The 24,720-nt window shown below is 45.1% G+C and overlaps 1 protein-coding gene across 3 annotated transcripts in view; it reads left to right on the top strand.

Moving 5' to 3' along the window:
* Positions 1–24,720, top strand: part of KAT6A (lysine acetyltransferase 6A) — a 408,346-nt gene that overhangs the window by 123,479 nt on the left and 260,147 nt on the right. For all 3 annotated transcript variants that reach the window (XM_033949340.1, XM_033949338.1, XM_033949341.1), the window contains one exon: positions 18,487–18,622. In XM_033949340.1, coding sequence (XP_033805231.1) covers positions 18,487–18,622 — 136 coding nt within the window. The remainder of the gene's footprint in view (positions 1–18,486; positions 18,623–24,720) is intronic.

Genomic DNA, 24,720 nt, shown 5'->3' with positions numbered 1-24,720 from the left:
TTCAATGGAAAATCAAATAACTTGGCTGATAAAGAGAAGGAACTGAACACAAATAGGAGGTAAACTCATCCAAAGCATTTAGTCATTTGTGCACTGGAAAGCTTGTGGATTTCCTTCATTAACAGAGAAATCTGGTCCAGAACCTACACCCAATATGCTGAACATATGAATAGCCATATTGGGTTAGATCAAAGATCCTTCATGTCAAGTATCCTGTTCCTAATTCTGACCAATCCAGGTCACAAGTATCTGACAGTATCACAAAAAAATAGATAGATTCCATTTTCCTTTCCTTTAGAGATATGCAGCTGCTTTTCCAAAGCTTGCCTTATTAACAATAGTTTTCTTAGTGTGAATTGTAGCATTCTGCACAGGAACTTGTCTAGATCTCTTTTTATATCCACTTTACTATCTGCTTTTACCATATACTCTGGGAACAAATTCCAAAATTTAATTTAACGTTGAGTAGAGTTTCCATATTTATGAAGCTAAAAAAGAGGACACACGACCCTGCCCCTTGCCCTGCCCCACCCAACCCTGTTCCTACCTCCCACCAGTCCCACTCCTGTCCCATCTCACCCCCCTTCACCCATTCCCATCCTCTGTACCACCACTGCATCTCATCCCCCTATCAGTCCCAGTTCCATCCCTATTTCTCCTTCCTTCCCTTGCCTCCAAGGCCATTCTTCTATCCCTATCCCCATATCCCCCCCCCCCCGGCTAGATTCTCCTCCTCACTATGGTACTGCATCTCTCTCCCCTTCCCCCTTCCTGGATCCACTGTCTTTCTCAGTCTCCCTCATCCCAGCATCTACCGCTCTTTCCCTCTTCACCTTCTATTTCCCATAAGCTCCCCTGTGGTAGCTTCTTTCTCTACTCCCCAAGAAGTCATAGCAGAGAGAAGACTTCCAGGGCAGCTGAAGGCAGTAAGGCTCACCTTCCTGATGCTGCCAACAGCCCGAAGATTTAATGCAACATGGAAGAAGTAGGTTGGGGAGAGCCGGTGGGCTTGCGGCTAAACCCAGACAAACTCTCCCTAGTTAAAAACTGTCTAGACCCCCGGACATGTCCAGGTAAAAAGCCTGGCAGTGAATGAAAAAAATATTTTCTCTTATTTTTAAATGAACTACTGTACTTCATTGCGTCTCCTAATCTGTTTGTTCAAGAGTAAACACCTGATTTGCATTTGTCCATTGAAGTCTACTCATTATTTAATATAGACCTGTATCGTATTTCTCCTTAGCTGTTTCTTCTCCAGGCTGAATCATTATTTTCCCTTTATCATTTTGGTCATCCTTGTCTATACTTTTTTTTTAATTGCACTCCTATTTTTTTATTTTTGAAATATTGCAACTAGAATTGCAAACAGTATTCAAGTTGCAGATGAGCTATGAAATGATGCTGAGGAATTACGATATTCTACATTTTTTTCTCCATTTTTTCAAGAAGACCTGCATTTTTACCAAGCTAAATGCATGTAAGGGCTTAACACCCTTTAGTAAAAGGGCCCTATTTGTCAGTGCAGACAATATATGAAATGATGCTGAGGAATTACGATATTCTACATTTTTTTCTCCATTTTTTCAAGAAGACCATGCATTTTTACCAAGCTAAATGCATGTAAGGGCTTAACACCCTTTAGTAAAAGGGCCCTATTTGTCAGTGCAGACAATATATTGAAAAACCTCTGCTAAGGGTGCAGCAGTGGCCAAATAAACAGACAGAACGTGTTCTGTCTGTTTATTTGGCCACTGCTGCACCCTTAGCAGAGGTTTTTCAATATATTGTCTGCACTGACAAATAGGGCCCTTTTATTAAAGGGTGTTAAGCCCTTACATGCATTTAGCTTGGTAAAAATAAGCTACCACAAAACACTAAGGCATTTTCTAGTATTTTGACTGTTAATGCGTACCATCGTCCATGCTAGCAATTAAAAAAAAAAAAAATTCCTTCATCACCTGCTGTTCCTTAGTTGCTAGTACAGCTGTGGTACCGAGGTGCTCTTGAAGAGTATCCTGTTTGTGTGTACTTTGTTTGTTGTATTTGAACGTGTTCTAAATAAAGAATTACAAAAAAAATAAATACATTTTGGGAAGGGACATGCCAGAGGTGGAGAATGGTTGTGGAAGCATTAGCCAGCTTCTGCATTTGCATTAGCACCTGCTAACTGGTTAGTACAGAGTCAACAGAGAAGCTCATAGTGCCTTCTAAAATAGAAACATTGAAACATGATGGCAGATAAAGGCCAAATGGCCCATCTAGTCTGCCCATCCACAGTAATCATTATCTCTTTCTCTCTCTCAGAGATCCCACGTGCCTATCCCAGGTCTTCTTGAATTCAGACACAGTTTCTATCTCCACCACCTCTTCCAGGAGACTGTTCCACGCATCGACCACCCTTTCTGTAAAAAAGTATTTCCTTAGATTACTCCAGAGCCTATCACCTCTTAACTTCATCCAATGCCCTCATTGCAGTTTCCTTTCAAATGAAAGAGACTCGACTCATGCACATTTACATTACGTAGGTATTTAAACGTCTCTATCATAGCTCCCCTCTCCCGTCTTTCCTCCAAAATATACAGATTGAGATCTTTAAGTCTGTCCCCATATGCCTTATGACGAAGGCCATGCACGATTTTAGTAGCATTAAATTTTAGTTGCCAAATTTCAGACCATTCTTCAAGCTTCGCCAGGTCTTTCTTCATGTTATTCACACCATCTGGCATGTCTACTGTATTGCAGATTTTGGTATCATCCGCAAAGAGGCAAATCTTATCTGACAACCCTTCAGCAATATTGTTTATGTTTAAATCTGTTTTATTAAAGTTTTCAATAAATCACCAGTATGCAAATATACAGAACAAACAATATACAAAAAAACCCCCCAACCAAACCCTCCCCCCCTATCCCCGGGAACAGCCACTTCAGTAAACAATCAAGTGAGTATTCAATCAAGCAAACGAGCTTTTGCTACAGGCGACAAAGTAGAACAGAAAGGCCAGCAACGGAGAAATAAAATACCCTTTTTAGAGTGCAAGTCAGGAATAGCCTGTCGTTCATATCCTACCCAATGAATCATCTGAGTCCGCCAGTGAGAGACAGTAGGCGTTTGTGGAGTCAACCAATATTGTAAAATAGTCTTTATACCTACAAAGATAGCCCTTTGAACAAAAGCATTCACACCTGGTTTAACCAGGACCAAAGAAAATTTCAAAGTGAAAAGAAAAGTCGATGTAGGTATCCAGGAGCAGTTCCACAGGGACTGAATCAAAAGGCCTATGCGCCGCCAATAGGCCCGAATACCAGGACATAACCAAAACATGTGTCAGAGGGTTGCCCTGGGAGCAGCACATTTAGGGCAGCTCGCAGAAGAGCTGATATGTGCTCTATGAGCACGCACAGGGGTAAAATAAGCTCGAACCAGGAACTTATAATAGTGTTCCCTTTCCACCGCTGCAACCAGGACGGTTGACCCCAATTGAAAACTCCGCTTTAACATGGATTCTGACACTGTCACTTGTAAATCCAGAGACCAGGAACTGGCCAACTCTGTATAGTCCAGTTCCCCAGCTAATTCCTGGAGAAAACGATGGTGGAAGCGAAGCGGGGTGGGAACCTGCGCTGTCAAACAAAAATATTCCGATAATTTTTCCTGTACTTCCTCTGATAAAGCCTGTCGAGGAAGAGACTGTACATAGTGTAAAAGTTGACCATAGCTCAGCCAATCATTGGTAGTTAATAGATGAGTATCCAACAACATTTGAAATGATTGTAATGTGCCATCAGGTTGTAATACTTGAGACAGATAAAACACCCCCCCTCTGAGTCCACTGAGATGGGGTACCCAGGCCGAAACCAGGAGAAAAGTCCGCATTGCCACTAATGGGTAAACATGGTGTCACATCAAACCGGACATGTAATTGCTTGCATATTCGTTTCCAAATTTTTCGCACCGGGAATAAGAATAGATCCCCATAATGTTGAGTACGCAAAGGTAAATTCGGGACATGTAATAAGTAACTAAAGTGAAAGGGAGCATATGCAAGGCACTCAACCCCGGCTGCCGAAAAGTGAGAGGTCCCACAGAACCAATCATTCAAGTGGTGGAGCTGACAGGCCATATTCATTCTCCCCAAATGTAACAGCCCCAGGCCTCCTTGAGATACAGGTAAAGAGAGAGTACGAAGGGGAATCCGAGAACGTTTACCACCCCATAAATACCCCGACAATGATCTATGTAAAACTCGGAGATGACGGTATTGTAAGAGCAAAGGTAATGTCTGTAGGAGATATAACCACTGGGGAATTATCATCATATTGTACAAGGCTATCCTGCCCAAAAGAGTTAATGGATAGGAGCGCCAAGCTCGAAGCCTCTGTCCCGTACGCGTAAGCAAAGGAAGTACATTAAGCACATACAACTGAGTTAAATCTTGTGGGATCAAAATCCCAAGGTAAAGTAAGGGTGTTGAAGTCCATTCTAAAGGAATGGGTCCTGACCAAGAGCTCCGGACCTCCTCCTGCAAGGGAAGGACCAAGGACCTGCTTATTTAACGTAAGGCCAGAGAAAAGATGAAACTCGTCCAGTATCTCAAGAGCCCGAGTCATAGACCGCTGAGGATGAGCCAATGTCAACAGGATATCATCGGCAAATGCCAGAACCCGTAGTTGAGAAGAGCCCTCCTGCAGTCCAACCAAGACGTCATCCCTCTGAAATGTCCGAAGGAGAGGTTCCAAGTATAACAAAAACAGTAAGGGCGATAGCGGGCAACCCTGACGTGTCCCTCTACCAACCTCAAAAGATGGTGTAAGAATCCCGTTGACCAAAATTGATGCCATGGGGGAAGAATATAAGGCTCGCAATGCTGCTAAGAAATACCCTCCAATGCCCACATATTCAAGAACTAAAAAAAGGTAAGGCCAGAGAACCTGATCGAATGCCTTGGCCGCATCAAGACTTACTAGCGCGCCTAAGGTGTCCGAGGCTTGCGCCCTGGCCATAGCCAGGAGTGCCCGATGAACATTGAGAACAGAGTGGCGACCTTGAACAAAACCAACCTGCGCCGGAGAGATAACATGCGGTAAAAGAGGAGTTAAACGATTGGCCAACAAGCGAGACAAAATTTTTACATCTATATTAAGTAAAGATATCGGTCTGTATGATTCTACTTCATCCCTAGGTTTATTCGGTTTTGGAAGTAATGTGATGGTGGCAGAGTTCGCAAAATCTGGGAAAGCCCCCTTCTCCATGACCTCGTCATAGTAGGTCATCAAGGATTCACACAGCTGAGGCGACAGCATCTTAAAGAATTCCGCCGAAAACCCATCCGGGCCTGGGGCTGTACAAGAGCGTAAGGTCTTAATCGCCCTTTGGATCTCCATGCCCTGTATAGGTCTGTTCAGGGTGTCCCGCTGTTGATCTGTGAAGCAAGATAGGCCAGCATCTTTCAAATAGTCTAAGACGTCAGGGCCACAATACGGACCCGGATCCGAATAAAAGGTAGAAAAATGTCGATAGAACGCGTCTGCAATATCCTTCGGTTTAGTATGATAAATGTCAGGGCCATGCCGAATTTTCGAAATATATCTAGATTCATGCCAGTTCTTAGTTAAAGATGCCAGCATCTGGCTCGGTTTATTCCCGAAATGGTGAAACTTATATTTGCGATAAATAAGAGAACGTTTAGTACGATCATGAATTAATGCATTGAGGGATACCTGTGCCGAATGAAGTTCATCCCGTAAGGCGGCGGTAGGGGTACACAAGAACGCCGCTTTCAAAGAAGAGCATTGTCTCTCCAAACGAATAATGCCTGCCGAAATGCGTTTGTTCCGTGCCGCTACATATGCGATTACCGCCCCCCTAAGGACAGCCGTAGCGGTTTCCCAAAATAGGCCCGGGTTGGAGCGGTGTTGTGCGTTGGTAGTCAAGTAATCCTCTCAACTAGTCCGGAGCTATTCCCCAAAGGTGGGATCATCATGAAGATAAGATGGGAAACGCCACCGACGCGAACCCATAGGAGATAATACCCAGGCCATATCCACCCAAATAGGACAATGATCGTACACCTCCAGCGGGCCTATAGCAGCCTCAGAAACACGGACAAACAGAGATTCCGAAATCAGAAAATAGTCTAAACGAGAGAAAGACCCGTGGGCACGAGATTGGTGTGTGCAGTCCCGTTCCAGTGGGTGAAGAAGTCGCCAGGGATCTACTAGGCCCAAAGACTGACAAAGAAAGTGAATGCCCTTATTCAAATTAGGTGAGGATGACACAGAAGAGCAGGAGCGATCAAGAGTAATGTCCATCACCTTGTTAAGATCTCCAGCTATAACCAGGAGCAACGATGTATCTTGGAGACCTAAGGACACCAGAGAATCAAAAAAGTCATGGGAATAGGTATTTGGCCCATATACATTCAGCAGCCGGAAGTCTGTACCCTGCATAGATATATTTAAGAGCAAATATCTACCCAGAGGGTCCTCAGAAATTAACGTTACAGAACATTGTAAACCTTTGCGTACCAATAAACATACTCCCGCTCTTTCCCCCGAAGAAGATGCAGAATACACTGAGCCCACCCAGCCCCTCCTCAACTTTTGATGTTCCTCCCGGGATAATTTAGTCTCCTGCAAGCAAGCCAGGTCAGCCCGATGGTGTTTTATCTGTCTCAAAAGTTTGGTGCGTTTCACTGGAGATGAAATGCCAGACACATTCCAAGAAAGAATACGGAGGGAGTGGTCACCCAGGGTCAAGACACCTGAAACAAAACACAGTAAGTATCCAACACCCGGGTGCCCAGCCCCACCCAAGTGTGCAGTAGAAAACCAAACAGTGAAGAAAATACTCACATAGCATATACTTAACAAGAAAAAAGAAATGAATAGAAACCAAAACATCATATCAGTGGACTGTTCCCAACCAGTCATCCCTCCCCCACCCATGCCCCAAAGAGACCTAAAAAACATATCCCCGAAAGAATATGCAGGAGGTCCAAAAATTGACGCCCCACAGAACCCCACCCCTCCAAATATCAGTAATAAATCAACAGTGTAATATTGGAAGTGAACAGTAAAAAAACAACGTGGCTGCTGGCTAAGCGGCTAAGAGCCCCACTAACAGTTGTAGAAAGCACAGAAGCTCAGGAGAGAATCATGCAGGCTCCAAAGAAGATTGTAGAGTTCTATTAATGTAGTCCGCGGCTTCAGAGGCCACTGTGAACGAATGCCAGGAGCCCTCATAGTGGATCTTCAAGACTGCAGGATATAGGAATTGAAAACGATGTTTGCTCTCCACCAATTTGGAACATAAGGGATAAAAAGCTTTCCTGCATTCCATGAGGGCAGCTGAATAATCTTGACTAATCCGGACAGTAGAGCCCCGAAACTGTAGAGTATCATGTTTAGCACGGTACTGCCGTAAGATCTCCATTTTATGTCTATAGTTCAGGAATTTGGCGATCACAACCCGAGGCCTGGAATCCTTGGCCGGGCGCGCTCCAAGACGATGCGCACGTTCCAAGCAGAGCGGGCCCAAGGACGCTGTGTCAGGGAACTCCAGCTCCAACCAGCCCTCCAACTCAGCTAGCAGGTGAGCGTCGGGTATAGTTTCAGGAATTCCCAAAAAACGAAGATTCCCTCGGCGAGAACGGTTCTCGAGGTCATCCAGTTTAGCAGCCTGGAGATGAACCGTTTTCTGCAAGGCCGCGAGATCCAGCTCATGAGAGTTTAGGGAGTCCTCTGCCATGGACACACGCTGTTCCAGCTTGGTAGTTCGGGCCGCTGTGTCAGTTAGTAGCTGTTCCAGGCGGGTCATCTGGGTCATCAAGGTGTCCATCTGTGGACCCAGAACCTGCGCCACCGCCTCCTTAATATCATTCAGCACTGCGGCCGTGAACTCCGAGACAGCGGTTCCGGAAGCGGCCGCCATTTTGGCCGCACCGGGGCTCGCACGCTCCTTTTCTTTGCGAGCCGGTTTCATGCGCGCCGCCTCCTGGGACCGAGTTATATATCTGTCCATGGGATCCCAGGCAAGGAGCGAGTGAGCAGCGCCGGCTAAAACGCCGAAAAGCCAGCAAAAATTGCTAAGGGAGGAGCGGGGTCCCGGAGCCGATCAGGAACACGTCCTCACCCGCTCATAGCGTCATGTGACCCAATATTGTTTATAAAAATGTTAAAAAGAACAGGTCCAAGAACAGAACCTGGTACATCCCTTTCCTCAAAGCAATCTCCATTGATCACTACCCTCTGTTACTTTCCACTCAACTAGTTCTCGACCCTGTCACTTTGAGACCCATCCCGAGGGCACTCAGTTTATTTATTGCTAAAATCTTAATACACCACATCTAGCACACATCCTCTATCCAATTCTCTGGTCTCCCAGTCAAAGAAATTGATCAGATTTGTCTGATAAGACCTACTTCCAGTGAATCCATGTTAACTCTGGTCCTGTAATCCAAAGGATTCCAGAAACTTGATTATTCTCTGTTTTAAAAGTGTTTCCATTAATTTTCTTATCACAGAAGTCAGACTTTTTGGCCTGTAATTCCCTACTTCTTCTTTACTTCCACTTTTGTGGAGAGGGACCACATATGCTCTTCTCCAATCCACTGGTACCACTCCTGATGCTAGAGACTCGTTGAAAAGATCAGTCAATGGAGCTACCAGAACTTCCCTAAGTTCCTTCAGCACCCTCGGATGTACACCATCCGACCCCATTGCTTTGTCTACCTTTATTTTAGCTAGCTTCTCACGAACACAACCCTCTGAAAATTGATCAGGGTCTATTACTCCTCCATCCCTATTTGTATTTGTCTTCTGCGGTCTTGATCCCAGCGCTTCAGTCATGAACACAGAACAGAAATATTGTTAAGCAATTTGGCCTTTTCTTTATCAGCTTCTACATATTCCTCCCCTTCACCTTTGAGTCTCACAATGCCACTTTTGCACTTCTTCCTATCACTTACATATCTAAAAAAATGTCTTGACTCCCCGTTTTACTGTATCAGCTATTTTTTTCTTGCATTTGCATCTTTGCTTTCCTGACTACATGACCAGCCTCTTAACTTTTCCAGATAGTTTTGCCTGTCTTCCTCTTTCTGCAATCTTTTATAGTTTATGAAAGCTAACCTCTTATTCCTTACATTCTCAGCTACTACTTTTGAGAACCAAAGTGGCCTTCTTTTCCTCTTACTTTTACTTACTTGCCTCACAAAAAGGTTTGTCACCCTTACAATCGCTCTTTTCAGTTTTGCCCACCGCATTTCCACTCCTTACAGACGTTCCCATCCAGACAATAATTCCTTGACGTAAACCCCCATCTGAACAAAGTTAGTTTTTTTTAAAGTCTAGAACCTTTGCTTTTGAATGAGCTCTCTATACCCGTCTTAATATTAAACCGTACCATCATGCAGTAGTGCTGCCCGATTCAGAAAAAAAATTTTGATTGGATTCGATTCAGCCTATTGAATCGATTTTGCGATTCCATTCGATTTTTCTACCCAATTGGGTGTTTTTTTTTAAAATACCCTGGTGGGTTTATTTTATAGCCTCTTCACCCCCTTTGGCTTCTCCTAACCACACTGGTGCTGTGGTGTAAACAAACAAAAAAGACTTTTCCTCTCTCTGTTAAATCCTAGCTCATATTTACGGTCTAACACCAGCTCTGGCAGGATACACGTTTCAAATCTAACATATTGTAATCACAAAACAGAAAATAAAATTATTTTTTCTACCTTTTGTTGTCTGGTCATTATTCAAATCTTGTTGGTCCCAGGCTCTGGTTGTCTTCTGATAACTTGCTTGCCAGGGTCTCGTTCTTTCTTCTTTCTCCATGCTAAGCATCCATATGCCATCTCTGTCCTCCCCTTCTGTTTCCCTTCCCTCACCCGGAGGTCTGGCATCTTTCCTTTTTTTCGTCTCCATCCACAGATCAACCTTTTCTCAACCACCCTTTCATCCATCATCTCTCCCTCCTTCCCCACCACCCCAGGGTCCACCATCTCTCCCTTTCTTTTCCCAACTACCCTCCTATCCAGAATCTCTATCCCCCCCTCCATAGCATCCCTTGTGTCCAACTTCTCTCCCTTTCTGTTCCTTCCCTCCCTAAATCCCATTTTCCATCATCTCTCTCCCTCACCTCTATATTTAGACCCATGATTTCTTCCCCCCAAAGTCTGGCATAAGCATGAACCCCCCTTCCCTCCCTCCCTTTGTGTACTTCTAAACCAGGGCCCCCTCCCCTGAAGGCCTGCACCCCACCCCTGAAGGCCTGCCTGTCCCCCCTGAAGGCTTGCACCCAAGGCCTGCATGTCCTCCCTGAAGGCCTGCACCCAAGGCCTGACGTCAGAGGAGGGGCGGGACCGCGGCAGAGAGATGTCAGCTCGGAAGACCTATGGCAGCTTGCAAAGATCGCTAGCACTAGCGATCTTATGCAGGCTGCTGAAATTAGGTAAATTGATGCCGGGAAGCCAGGGGGGAAGCCAGACAGAAGCACTTCCCGACTGACACACCCCACTCCCCCTCTAAAGCAGATGCGGCAGCGCTGCCGATCCTGGTTTAGGGGGCGAGGGGGGGAGGGTCAGTTGCTGAATTGGGAGGCCGATTTTTTTTAATCGATTTGAACCGATTCACCCGAAATGAATCGGTGAATCAATTCAAATTGTGAATCGGGCAGCACTACCATGCAGTGATCACTGAATGCCAGATGATCATCACTGTAACATCAGAAACACTTTCCCTTTTTGTAAACACGAAGTCCAGTATGACCCCATCTCGTGTGGGTTCCATTACCAACTGCTGGAACAGTTCTCCTTGTAGAGACTCCAGAATCTCCCTACTTTTAGAAGACCACACAATAGGGATACCCCAATCAACATCCGAAGCCGACTAAAGCCGCCGCACCCCCGGAGAGCGGCCTTCTTCACTCGGCCCCCGCACTGTTGCCAGCGGGGAACCGAGGCAGCGAGAGCCTGCAGGAGAGGAGCGTGCGAGCCCAGCTCCGCCCCTCTCCCGAAGCCGACTAAAGCCGCCGCACCCCCGGAGAGCGGCCTTCTTCACTCGGCCCCCGCACTGTTGCCAGCGGGGAACCGAGGCAGCGAGAGCCTGCAGGAGAGGAGCGTGCGAGCCCAGCTCCGCCCCTCTCCCGAAGCCGACTAAAGCCGCCGCACCCCCGGAGAGCGGCCTTCTTCACTCGGCCCCCGCACTGTTGCCAGCGGGGAACCGAGGCAGCGAGAGCCTGCAGGAGAGGAGCGTGCGAGCCCAGCTCCGCCCCTCTCCCGAAGCCGACTAAAGCCGCCGCACCCCCGGAGAGCGGCCTTCTTCACTCGGCCCCCGCACTGTTGCCAGCGGGGAACCGAGGCAGCGAGAGCCTGCAGGAGAGGAGCGTGCGAGCCCAGCTCCGCCCCTCTCCCGAAGCCGACTAAAGCCGCCGCACCCCCGGAGAGCGGCCTTCTTCACTCGGCCCCCGCACTGTTGCCAGCGGGGAACCGAGGCAGCGAGAGCCTGCAGGAGAGGAGCGTGCGAGCCCAGCTCCGCCCCTCTCCCGAAGCCGACTAAAGCCGCCGCACCAACGGCGTGCAGCCGTTCGGCGTGCCGTCGCGCCTTTGCAAGCGACTGCGAGCGACGCCAATCAGTCCGACCCCCCCAACTGGATCACAGCAATACATAGTGTTATTTACATAGCACCGCCTCATCCGTTAGAACTCAGAAAAGTTAACACTGTACTGCACTGCCTTATTGTTCACTGTATTACCTACTGTTTACCTATTGTTTACTGTATTACCTACTGTTTACATTGTTTACATTGTACTGTACTGCCTACTGCACCGCGCGCACACGCCTAAATTGTTCAGCCTGTTTAACTTTACATCGACCTATTGCATTGCTGCAACCTACTTAACTTTGTACTGTCTAATGCACCGCTGTAACCTGCACAACTCTGTACTGCCTTTTGCACCGCTGTAACCGGCTCAGCTTTATATCGTCCACTGCGCCGCTGAAACCTGCCAAACTTTGCATCACACCCCTCCCCTCTGCCCCCCTCCGACTACTACCATACCCCACGCTCTTCCCCCCCCACGAGCGTGTCACCATGGCAAGGTTAAACACCCCTCAATGCGTAGCACTACTCCTACTATACCTCATCACCCTCAGGATCTGCTCTGCTGACCCATCACACACAACCACCATCCCTGTCCACTTCTCCCTATATCGCCCTTCAAAACCCAAAGTACCCTCGCTCACACCCCACACCCCACATTCTCACCTAATACGGCTCCCAAATTCTCCACCCCCCCGCAAACCCACCAAACCCGGCTCAAAAAAACCTAGAACACTAAAAAAACTGGCCTACTCCCACTATGCCCCAGCCAACCACCCAAACCACCAGAACCTACTAGGTTTTTACCTAAACATTCGATCCATGAGGAACAAAGCCATTCTAATCAGAGACTGGCTGACGGATACCAACCCTGACTTCATCCTACTCACCGAAACCTGGCTACTATCAGACAAGGATATTATAATCAAAGACTGCCTACCCGCAGGATACAAGATCCTCTCCCTGGCCAGAACTCGGGGAAGAGGAGGAGGCCTAGCAATAATCTTCAGAGACCAGCTTAATTGTACGGCACTCAACACCAAATCCTCTCCCAACGCAGAAATATTAGCCATCTCACTCACCTCTAAATCCCTTGCCTCCGCGCTAACTATCACTCTATTCTACATCCCACCCCAAAAATGGTCCCTAGCCAAAGAGGACCTCGCTGACTCCTTATTAACTAATTATCTAACAAGTCCTTACAACCTTCTATGCGGAGACATCAACATCCACCTTGAGCAAGCGGACCAACCAGAAGTTGCCGACTTCTGGTCACTCACCTCCCAACTAGGTTTCTTCAAACCCCCCCCAACCAAAACTCACCAAAAGGGTCATCAGCTAGACCTGGTCACATTCTCCTCCAACGAGCCGACCGACCCAAAAATATACTGGAAACAAGCCAACTGGACAGACTCCCTATGGTCTGACCACAGACTATGCGACTTTTCCTTGGGCTGCCAACAAAAACATTCAAGAAACAACAAAACAAGAAACATCACAACCCACACCACTAGAGGAAAGATAGACCCAGAGGAATTCTGGTCTCGCTATGACACCCACATAAAACAAGACGAAGAAATAGATCAACTCATGTCCACCTGGATCATTGACAGCACTAACATTTTAAATGAAATAGCCCCCTCAAAAACCCGCCACATCAGAACCACAAATCAGGAGGGATGGTTCGACACAGAGCTGTTACTGTTAAAGAGGGACCTCAGAAAGTCAGAAAGACTATGGATAAAGTCAGGAACCCAGGAACTCAGAACTGCCTGGAGACTCAAACTAAAAACCTACAAAAACCTTACCAAGGAAAAACGGAAAAAATTCTACTCACACTTAATTGGAAACATCACATCCAACAGCAGCAACCTCTTCAAACTCGTCAATAACCTTTACAACATTGAAACACTCACTAACAACCAGGAAGACTCAACACTAACCGCCAACACCCTAGCGGATTTCTTCAACTCCAAGATCCTAAAACTAAGATCAGCACTACCCACCAAGACCAACCCACTGGAGCTCTTTCCCATCCTCCCTGACATCGACATAGCTAAACCAGACCAAGGGTCTAGATCCGACCTAAACTGGAACCAATTTACCACAATCGACTGGAAAACCTTCAACAAATATTATAACAAATACACCAAATCCTTCTGCAAACTAGATACTTGCCCCCCAAATGTGATGAAAACGGCTCCGATCTACTTCAAAGCAAACATGCTACTATGGGTCAACTCCCTACTATCCGCAGGAAACTTCCCTCCAGAACAAGGACATATCTTAATAACCCCAATCATAAAAAGCATAAAGGACTCTTCCAACGCACCTTCCAATTACAGACCAATAGCTAACATACCACTATTCACCAAAATCGCGGAAGGGGCAGTAAAAGCAGAACTCTCCGCATACCTGGAAAAATTCAATATCCTAAGCGACAATCAATCGGGCTTCCGCACGGACCACAGCACAGAGACCATCATCGCCTCCTTACTAGACCACCTGCACATACTCTTCAGTCGGGGCACCAGCGCCCTGATCTTACAATTTGATCTAAGCAGTGCGTTTGACCTAGTTGACCACACTATTCTCCTGGAATGCTTGGCCCACATTGGAATCTCAGACCGGGTACTCAGCTGGTTCCAAGGGTTCCTACGAAACAGATCCTACAGGGTACACAAAAAGGACAACTTCTCCTACAGCTGGGTGAACTCCTGCGGTGTACCACAAGGCTCCCCCTTATCCCCCACCCTGTTCAATATCTACCTCGCCTCCCTCAGTAACCTCCTTCACAAACTTAAGCTAAAATTCTTCATCTATGCAGATGACATCACAATTGTCATCCCTCTAACCAGTCTATCCCAGGATCTTCTCAACTACATAACTAGCATACTCAGCCAGATAGAACTCTGGATGCTCTCCTTCAAACTAAAGCTCAACCCAGACAAAACAAAATTCTTTCTAGCCACCCCCAAAGACAAAATCAAAGACACCACAATCCAGGTGAAAGGATTGGTTTTCCCACTCGAACAAACATTAAAAATACTAGGAGTCACGCTTGACAAACATCTATCCCTAGAAAACCACACCGACCTCATTGTCAAGAAAGGCCTTTCAGCACTCTGGAAACTCCGTACCATAAAGAAATATTTCGATGACACTGCATTTCGACTATTAGTTCAATCCTCTATCCTCAGCATACTGGATTACTGCAATATCATTTACCTAAGCTCCACAAAGAAAATCACCAGAAGACTAAAACTGATTCAAAACACAGCTGTCCGCCTCATTTTCGGCCTGAACAAATGGGAACACATCACCCCCTTCTACCACCAACTGCACTGGCTACCCTTCGATTCCCGAGTCCTCTTCAAGTTCGCCTGCATCTGTTACAAGACAGTATTTGGTCTCTCACCAAAATACCTCTCCCCACATTTCAATATGCATTGCACCAACAAGAAATCCCGCAGAATCCAGTTGTTTACCTTCCCCTCCATAAAATCATGCCAGCTCAAAAGATTCATCGACAAAACTTTCGCCTTCCAGGCGGCCAAGCTGAACCCTTGGCTAGCCCAAATGATGCTAGAGGCCCCGACCTACCTAGACTTCAGAAAACTTCTCAAAACACACCTCTTCCGCGAACAAGACCCTTAGTCCTTACTCCCCGCATACACTCCAACCCCCCCCACCCCCACCTCCCTCTCCCCCCCCTCTTCTGATTTCCCACTCCCTCCATTTTATCCTCTAACCCAACTACGATAAACCTGTGACTCCTTCCGCGCTACCTGCAATTCCGATAAAATTTTTGTAAATCCGGGTTCAGACCGGATCCTAATGTAACGAATGTAAACCGCCTAGAACTCTCTGGGTATGGCGGGATATAAGAACCTAATAATAATAATAATAATAATAAAATCACCTATTAGCAAGACTTCCCCTTTTTTAGATATATTCTGAATGTCTACTATTAAATTTCTATCTACTTCTTCCATCTGTGAAGGAGGCCTCTATATATATTCACCATTCTCTCTTTCAAAATTGATCCACAGTGCCTCTTCCTTGCCCTGCAGATCCTGCAATTGTGTGGTTTTAATATGATTTTTAACATATAACGCTGCTACTCCTCCTTTTCTTCCTACCCTGTCGTTCCTGAACAGATTATAGCCCGGTATAACTACATTCCAGTCATGGAGGTGGTGAGAGCTTCAGCATTAACCTTTTTTTTACATATCACATGCTAATGTGAAAAGTAGAAAATGCTTTAAAAGGTGCCACAGTAAATCTAGGCTTAGTATGTGCTCTTTAGTAACATAGTCCTGTAGATCGTTTCCTAGTATGGGGACTCCTCACTTGAAACTTAACATTTTATTGCTATAGTTTGAATTATTCTCCCTTATGTTCATCATTTTGCACTTGTGCTCATTAACTTTATCTATCATTTGGATGCCTAGTCTTCCAGTCATGCGAGGACCCCTGCGGTTCTTTACAGTCTGCAAGTGATCTAACTGTGTTGAACAATTTTGAGGATAATTTTATAACAGGTTGCATATGAGTGAAGGCCAGGAGTCACCCATTTTATAAAGACAATAGGTGCCTATATGTCTTGAGCAGAAGCAACAGAGATCAGGTTTAGATTGAAGCTGCTGGCATGTGCACCAGCTTTGGAACAGGCATAAATTCATCTTTAACCCTGTGTTGTCTTTTCTGTCTTTTTACTAGTTACCAGTCTGGGTGATCTGTAGAACGTGCGTAAAGAATTTAACAGCTCCAGACTTTGCTATTACCTGTATTATTGCCCTGAAATTAAAGATTTTAATCTCTGTACTGACCTAAGCATATAGAAGGCTGCTTCAACCAGTGCTTGAATCTCGGAAAAAGGAACAATGACTTTGTCCAGCTTTGGGTAGTTAATTAGTATCTCAGGAATAAGGAGAAACTTACTGAAAGTGCCTCATATTTTTCCAGTTCAACATAAACTTGTTCTAATGTAATCGGCTCCACATGACTTGAAAACAGTTGGAGGACTTCAGGGCTATAAAAGCAGATAAGGTTGAATGAAATCTGCTTATGTTCTGTACTCCATCCAAAACTCCTTAATTACTTACCCAGTGGAATGCAGGCATATATTGAGCAAGGTTGGGGACAGGACAGATCTCTGAGGAAAGCTGCCTTTTAGTTAGCTCCAAGTTGCATTCTCTCACTTGCACCAATTGTATCTGATTAAGCAAAATAAGATTCAAACCAGTGCATTGTGTTTAGCCATAGCTCCAGTCTGCTCTCTCTCTCTCTCAGCCCTTTTTACAAAGCTGTGGTAGTGAGTACCAACACAGCAGATGTGACACAGCCCATAGGAACTGAATGGGCTGCGACATATTTGCTGTGTGGGAAACGCTACCACAGCTTTGTAAAAGTGACCCTGAATCTAAACACAAAGTATGTTTTTTGTTTACTTTTGTATATTAAAATCAATTTACTAACATTTTGCAGAAGAAGCAAAACAAAACTTGCTGAAAATCTGATTTCACATTTGAAGTTTTCAGATTTTCTGCATTGTCCTTCATAAATTTTCAGTGTAGGAAATTTTGAATTGTACTAGTGATTAAGATTCTAGATATCCAATTATGGTGGACATCTTAGTCCTATAAATAGAAGAAATGAATGAATATGAATCCCTGAAACAAATTTCACTGTTCAAGGAGACAGTCTGAGTATTTCATTTTTGAACTCTTTAAGGATGGCTTGTGGAGAACCAGATTTGATTCCTGAGTATATCTTTTGCTTCTCGTGCCAGCTGATAGCTGGGGATGCTGATGAAGGATTCAGAGCTCCTGGGATAAGAAAGACCAGTCATCAAACAGTGGTGAAACCTGTTGGCCATGCTCAGTGTACATGATTACTGAGTTCAAGAGGCAGTTACAGGTTTTGAATCCTGCCTAAAGACATTGCATTGGCTGAGCTAGATTTGAGGAAGGGGAGGACAGGCTAAAAAAGGGAAAACCTCTGAGCAGTTGTGAATGAAGGCCCAGAATGTAAGCCTGATAGATGGCAACTCCAATTTATTAAACAATGTTTTTTTTTTTGCAACTTTCTACAGACCATTCGAGGCAAGTTACAATTGAACTGGATATCTAAAAAAAATATAGGTGGAAACTGCAGAGCCAAACTATGACAAAAGCCCCTGTTTAATTCTGTACATCATTTCTCACAAAATCTCTAGTTCCATAGCATCAGTCTTCTCATATTCTGTCTATGGTTGTCTGATTCTTTGTAGCAATATCTTACAGTACCGGCTAGATTTTTAAACTCATGTCACACTCAGTTTGAGTTATTTCTTACTCCATTCTCCATTCCCCTATCACACACCTGTGTGAATTTTTATTTACTCTCTTACTCAGTCATTCATCTTGCACATTTGCTCTTGGATCTGTCACTTAGGGCTTCTTTTACTAAGCTGCGATAGCGTTTTTAGCGCGTGCTAAACCCGAGCTATGCAGCTAGAACTAACGCCAGCTCAGTGCTGGCGTTAGCATCTAGCATGCGTGGCAATTCAGCGCATGCTGAATTGCTGCGCACACTAGACGCTAACGCCAGCATTAGTTCTAACTGCGTAGCGCGGGTTTAGAACGTGCTAAAACCACTATCGCAGCTTAGTAAAAGGAGCCCTTAGTCTACACATCGCATTTTACCATATTTTTAATTTTTTTCCCTCTTCTGCAACCCATTTCTCTATCTCTTTCACTGAATGGGCCTTCCTAATCTTGTCACATTTGCTTTCTGGTTGCATGTTTTAATCTTGTTATGTGCTGTCTCATTCATTCATGTAACTCTCTTATCCTGACATTTTATACCTTTTAAATAATACTGTGGTACTTTTTTAATTTAAGGAATGTGGATTTGTCAGATATGTCGACCGCGGAAAAAAGGAAGAAAACTTCTGCACAAAAAGGCAGCACAGATTAAAAAACGTTACGCTAATCCCATTGGACGACCACAGAACAGGTTAAAGAAACAAACTCCAGTGTAAGTAGCACTCAGGAGCTTAGTGAAAAGAAAAGATCTATGTTTAAGATCTATGTGTGAGGGTTAAAATATTGTAGAATTGTCTAAGCTTCATTTAGAGCTAAATAAGGTTCAAGTATGTACATTTTTTAAATATTGTGCCCAACATACTCTGACCTAAGTTTATCTAGATATACATATCTGCAATTTTTAACGTCTCGTATTGGCACCATTACTTGGAAAATTGGGTTATATTTATGGGCAGTAATAGGTTGTATAGAAATGCCATTATTTGAAGTGGGGACAAATGGTGAGATTTGCCTAGGTTTCTATGCATGTGGGAAGTTTGGTTGGAGAAAGTAAATATATGGGTAGTTCATTGTTGAAAATTTGGGTGAATGGGAGGAATTTTATGTTTGGTATAATGTTTGGTGTGGTTTGCATTCACATACAAAGTCTTTTTAGGAATGTTTGAACTTTTGGATGAGTGTGTGCACTGACATAAATGTGTGGATGTATATTTTATGTTTATGTATAAGACAACTGTGTTTCCAGTGCAATAGGTGTGTCATTCTAGACAAGCGAGTTATCTCCCCATGGCCGCGAGCCATATGCAGAAGGAATCCACTCTGGATTTTTTTCTGTGTCCCTGCTACTTCAGTGGGAGCTCTACTAACACCTGCAGTTATTCCCTTCTGCACGTGAGCAGGAAGGAGTGTTTTAGTTTTGCTCACCCCTTTTCTTATTTTATTCAGTGTTTTTTCGATGTTTTTGGTATCTTCAGTGCTTGGAGCTTTCATCCTTGACATAGCTCTTCCTGCATAGAGAAGCAGACTATGGTCTGCAGGTGACAGGCCAATTGTTTGTGGTACCTGTTAGCCAGCCTGCTTTAGTGTTTTTGGAGCCTGGGACCATCTCTGCTTACTTTCTTCACCACCTGCATTGCAGGGGTTTGGGCACAGGCTGTTAGGCATCTGTAGGAGGCTTAGTGATGTTTTGCAGGGTGTGGGCTTCATTTTTCTTCTCCCCGCCTCCTGGTAGCACATGAATCCATCAGTCTGCAGGGGTGTGGGCCGGTCAGACGCTGTATCTGACGGGTAGCCTGAAGATCATCATGAAAGAGGCATATTCAGCATGAAGGAGTGATTCTTCTCCATTCCAACTACTTTAAGAGAGCTGAGGCAGGCTACAGCACATTGCAGCACAGGTCACAGTGAGTAAGGCTGCTACAGCCTCTGAGTGAATCAGGGAGTATCTGAAATTCAGGTTTTTGAGGGTACATGCATGTGCCCCTGTGTACCTCCTCCTGAAAAATCAACAAATCGCCATTTTTTAACTTCAGGAAGTAGTTTAACGACTTTAGGTGTGAAAATTGTGATTGCGATCATCTTGGACTTTTAGCAATCTTTTTTTCAAAGGATCCATGGACTTCCAAAACTATAATTTTTGCCCCAGAACTTGTTGGGATGGCGTGCTTGGGCTCTTCTTCCCCAAATTCATGCCAGGATTGCACAAAATTTGTGCTTTAGGAGTGTCCATGTGTCTCGTGCCACATGGCGTGGACCAGAGAGATGGGAGCAAACAGCTTAACTTCTCCTCTTCATACTAAGGTGCCATGAAGTGCAGCCACCTTTATTTTCTGGGCTTGAAAATAGTGACTGGTCCGCACATTAGGACTCAGACGCCCCATAGCCCAAGCAGCGAAAAGTAGAGTTATCACAGGGTGACTCAACGCTCCCTAGTCCGGATGCCTTCTCCGACTTTTGAAATTTTTGTGGCAAGCCTTACACAAGAATCGTACTTCTGCGCAGTCCCACTGCGCCTTGGACTTGTCTTCTCGTGGCTTAGCTTTACAAGGCCTAATTATTTACAGGAGACCAGTTATTTTAAATCCCACTGTCGATTATCAAACTATATCAAAAACACAGGTATTAAATTAAATATTTTAATAAATTTCAATTCACATTTATACTTTGTATTGAATATATATGTGCTCAGTGCCCAATCTTCTGCATTGGAACCACAATGAGATTTAAAGAGGGACCATCATTGTACTCATAAATCCCTCTTCTCTTCTAAGTCTTTATTTTTATTTATGATTGATGATGATAGAGCCACTATGCCATATTCTTTAATCAAGTCTCTATTGGTATACTATATAATGGAACTTACCTTTGATATCGGCTCAAATAGATATTCCCAGATGTGACTCCGCAGGATTCCACCAACTTGTGTTATATAGTGTATGGTATGATCACTCTTGTGTCTCCCCTTGCTTTATAAGGCACATCTTCTACACAGTCTGCCACTGTTCTGGGCTTGGAAGATTTTTTTTCCAGGAGATACGAATGATGTTGCTCGGTTTGCTGATCCCCTAATTTGAGGGATGCGCTTCCCGTGGCAGGGGGCCCAGGAACAGACGCTGGCTCTTTAGATCATGCTTTGGCTCTAGAACCAGGGGATGATCCCACAGTTCTGCTTCTATTTAAGTCTTCTGCTTTGCTGGATCTTATTTTAGATTCTCTGCGAGAGTTGAATTTAGGCTTCTTCTATATCCTCCTCCCTTATGTGTGTTCGTTTCTCAAGGTTTCCTTGGTATCCTGATGTTAACTCTTGATTTCAGAGCAGTGAGATTCTCCAGAGGGATCTCTCAAGGTAGCGAGAGCCATGTTCCTGCAGTAGCCTATAGTACAGGTGTATCAGCAACTTTTAGTCAGCCTAAAATGGATTCCTTGGTTGCCCACTGCACTAAGCACATCTCCCTTCTGAGCGAAGGCAGTGTGGTGCTCAAGGACGTGCAGGACCACCAAGTGGATGTTCTCAGAAGACATTTTGAGGCAGTGGCTTTGGCAGTCAAAGCTGCCTCGGTGGCATCCTTTGTCACATGCGCTTGTCTATCCAGACTGTGCACTTTGGAGAGTGAGGAAGATGAATTTCCTCCTCATTTTCTTTTATCTGGTGTGGATTTTGTAGCTTGACACCCTGTATGACATTATATGTGTCTGCTTATTCCATTTCTTATAGAATGCTCTGGTTCAGACAATGGGCAGGTGTTTCTACCTCTACAGCTACTTTTGCCAGACTCCATTTTAAGGGGCACCTATTTCTTGGCAATGGCCTGGATGATCGCATGTATTGTGTGATGGACTGTCACCCCAAGCCCTGCCTGATAGCAGACCCAGAACCTCTAGAGCAAGGGTGCCCACACTTTCTTAGCTTGTGAGCTACTTTTAAAATGACAAAGTCAAAATGATCTACCAACAATAAAATAAAAAAAAAAAAAAACACACAGCACACTGTACGCAGAGAAAATGTTAATTATCATTTATATTCAGGGTTTTTTTTCAAAGAAGTCAAGGCAGATGACTTTAAAATATGCAATGTCACCTCAGTAACAACTATACAAAAATAGACAAATATACCCCCTTCCCTTTTACTAAACCATGATAGCGGTTTTTAGCACAGAGAGCTACACTGGATGCCCCATGCTGCTCCCGACGCTCATAGGCTCCCTGCGCTAAAAACTGCTATCGTGGTTTAGTAAAAGGGGGCCATAGTGCAAAATATAGACAGCAGATATAAACTCAGACACATTTTGATCACTAATATTAAAATAATTTCTCCTGTCTTTGCTATCTGGTGATTTTATGAGTCTCTGGTTGTACTTCTTTCTTCTGACTGTAAATCCAATATTTCTTTCTTTCTGCCTCCAGACCTCATTCCATTCCCCAACCAACATCACTCTATGTCCCTCCATGAGTCCAACTCTTTCTTCCTCTCTCCCTGCTCCATCCCCTTTCTTTCTTTCTCTGTTTCTCTGTTTCTTTAGTTCTCTCTCTATCTCTCTTCTTCCCCCCTCCCCTTTCTTTTAACAAGTTTTATTGAATTTTCACAGTGGAAAATACACCAGATAGCCAAATCCCCACCCCAAAACATATAGTCATACTGGTACTTTTCAATATAAGGCAATACTATCCAACCCAAAATTTCCATCTTTCTTTCTCTCTCCCTGCCCCATTCTTTTTTTCTATCTGTCTTTCTCTCTCCCTGCCCCAAGCCACCGCTGCCGATTTCTCCCTGCTTTCTTGGTGCCAGGTGTGTAGAAGTGCCAGGCCCACAGCCTTCCCCCCGACTTCAGTTCTGACATCAGAGAGGAAGTTCCGGGCCAACCAGGAGGGGAAGGCTGTGGGCCTGGCTTGGCGTCAGGGAAGCAGTGAGAACAGAACGCAAAGGCAACGTGAGTCTAATCCGTGATCGACTCATAGAAACATAGAAATAGATAGCAGATAAGGGCCACGGCCCATCTAGTCTGCCCACCCTAATGACCCTCCCCTACTTATCTCTGTGAGGAGACACCACGTGACGATCCCATTTCTTCTTAAAATCAGGCACGCTGCTTGCCTCGATCACCTGAAGTGGAAGATTATTCCAGCGATCAACCACTCTTTCGGTGAAAAAGTATTTCCTGGTGTCACCGTGCAATTTCCCGCCCCTGATTTTCCATGGATGTCCTCTTGTTGTCGTTGGACCTTTGAGAAGGAAGATATCTTCTTCTACCTCGATACGGCCCGTGAGATATTTGAACGTCTCGATCATGTCTCGATCTTTTGGGCACCCCTGCTCTAGAGGTTCAGGGCACTCTTCTTTTCGTGGTTCCAGATGATTTCAACTGTATTCCAGTTCCATGTCGCAGAGATTCTTCCAGGCTACAGGCAGAGGTTCTCATGATCCAGGTGTAACCAAACCTCCACTTACCGTGTTGTTCTATCTACCAAGACGTTGAAATGATGCCAGGCCAAGGGAGTCCCCTCTATGTATCGAGTGCAGGCTCTCAGCGTTTCTTCTGGCCTGAGTCCAGATTTTGTCTGGCCTTTAGGTTCTGGACTTCATTTGGTCCGACTACTAGCTGGAATTTGCCTACTCTCTACCAGACTGATTTGTGGACTCTCCCACAGGGCATCTGGAAAAGGCGGACAGGGTTCAAGCCACTGTGAGAAGGTTACTCGACATTCAGACCATAGAACCAGTGTCACCCAAACTCTTGGGCTCAGACAGATTCTCAATATAATTTATTGTGCCAAAGAAAAGCGACAATTGGAGACCCATTCTAGCCCTTATTCAAGTCAATGCAGTGCTTAAAGTTCTGCGTTTTCTCATGGAGACAGTTCGATCTGTCATAGTGGTGGTGACCCCGGGAGAGTTCCTTGCCTCTTCGGATCTGACAGAGGTCTAATTGCATTTTCCTGTTTACCCATACCACAGGAAGTTTCTCAGATTTCATGTTCAGGAAAATCATTATCAGTTCTCAGCTTTCTTTTGGGACAGGTGACAGCTCCTCACACCTTCACCACTCTGATGGTTGTGGTAGCGGCTTACCTATGCAAATGGGACTGCAAATGTATCCCTGACTGGATGACTGGCTGATTAGAGCTCCCTAGTTGTCCAAGGGTCGATGCAGAGTGGATCAGGTGACCTGAGTCCTGGTGGATCTGGGCTGGATTGTAAATTTCAGAAAGATTAGTTTGACGCTGACTCAGACCCTGGAGTATCTGGGAGTCTTGTTCAACACAGCTTCCAGCCACATCTTTCTACCAGAGGCATGCAGACACACTAGCTGTGCTCCCAAATTTCTTGTCTCTTGACTATGTCTGCTCTGTTGGTGTGGGGCTATTTTCAAATCCTACAGGTAGGCCGCCTTATGGAAGCCTCTGTCCTGGATGTTGAAAGCTCATGCCAGCATGGATGGGTGGCTCTGTCTTCAGTCCCTCTCCAGGGATGTACCTCTGTGGATTGCTTCCTGGGTAGCTGTATCGACAAATGCAAGTCTCCTGGGCTGGGGGGCCCATTGCATTCGCTGTCCAATTCAGGGGATTGGACACCCATTCAGAAAAGGTGGTCAATCAACAGGCTAGAACTACATGCCATCTGGTTGGCTTTCGTGAACTTGCAGAAGACTCTCAAAGGTCAAGCGATTAGAATTTTCTCCGCCGTTGTAATAGCATATGTCAATCAGCAGGGAGGCACTAAGAGTGCACCTCTGTCGGAAAGCCCTCATGCTATTTTTCTGGGCAGAGAGTCATCTTTAGGTGCTGTCAGCAGCGCATGTTGCAGGCGTGGTC

The sequence above is a fragment of the Geotrypetes seraphini genome, chromosome 6 (genome assembly GCF_902459505.1).
Source record: "Geotrypetes seraphini chromosome 6, aGeoSer1.1, whole genome shotgun sequence".
Taxonomy (NCBI): domain Eukaryota; kingdom Metazoa; phylum Chordata; class Amphibia; order Gymnophiona; family Dermophiidae; genus Geotrypetes; species Geotrypetes seraphini.
Note: the sequence above shows the minus strand (reverse complement) of the source record. Positions and strands in the feature narration are given on the sequence as shown.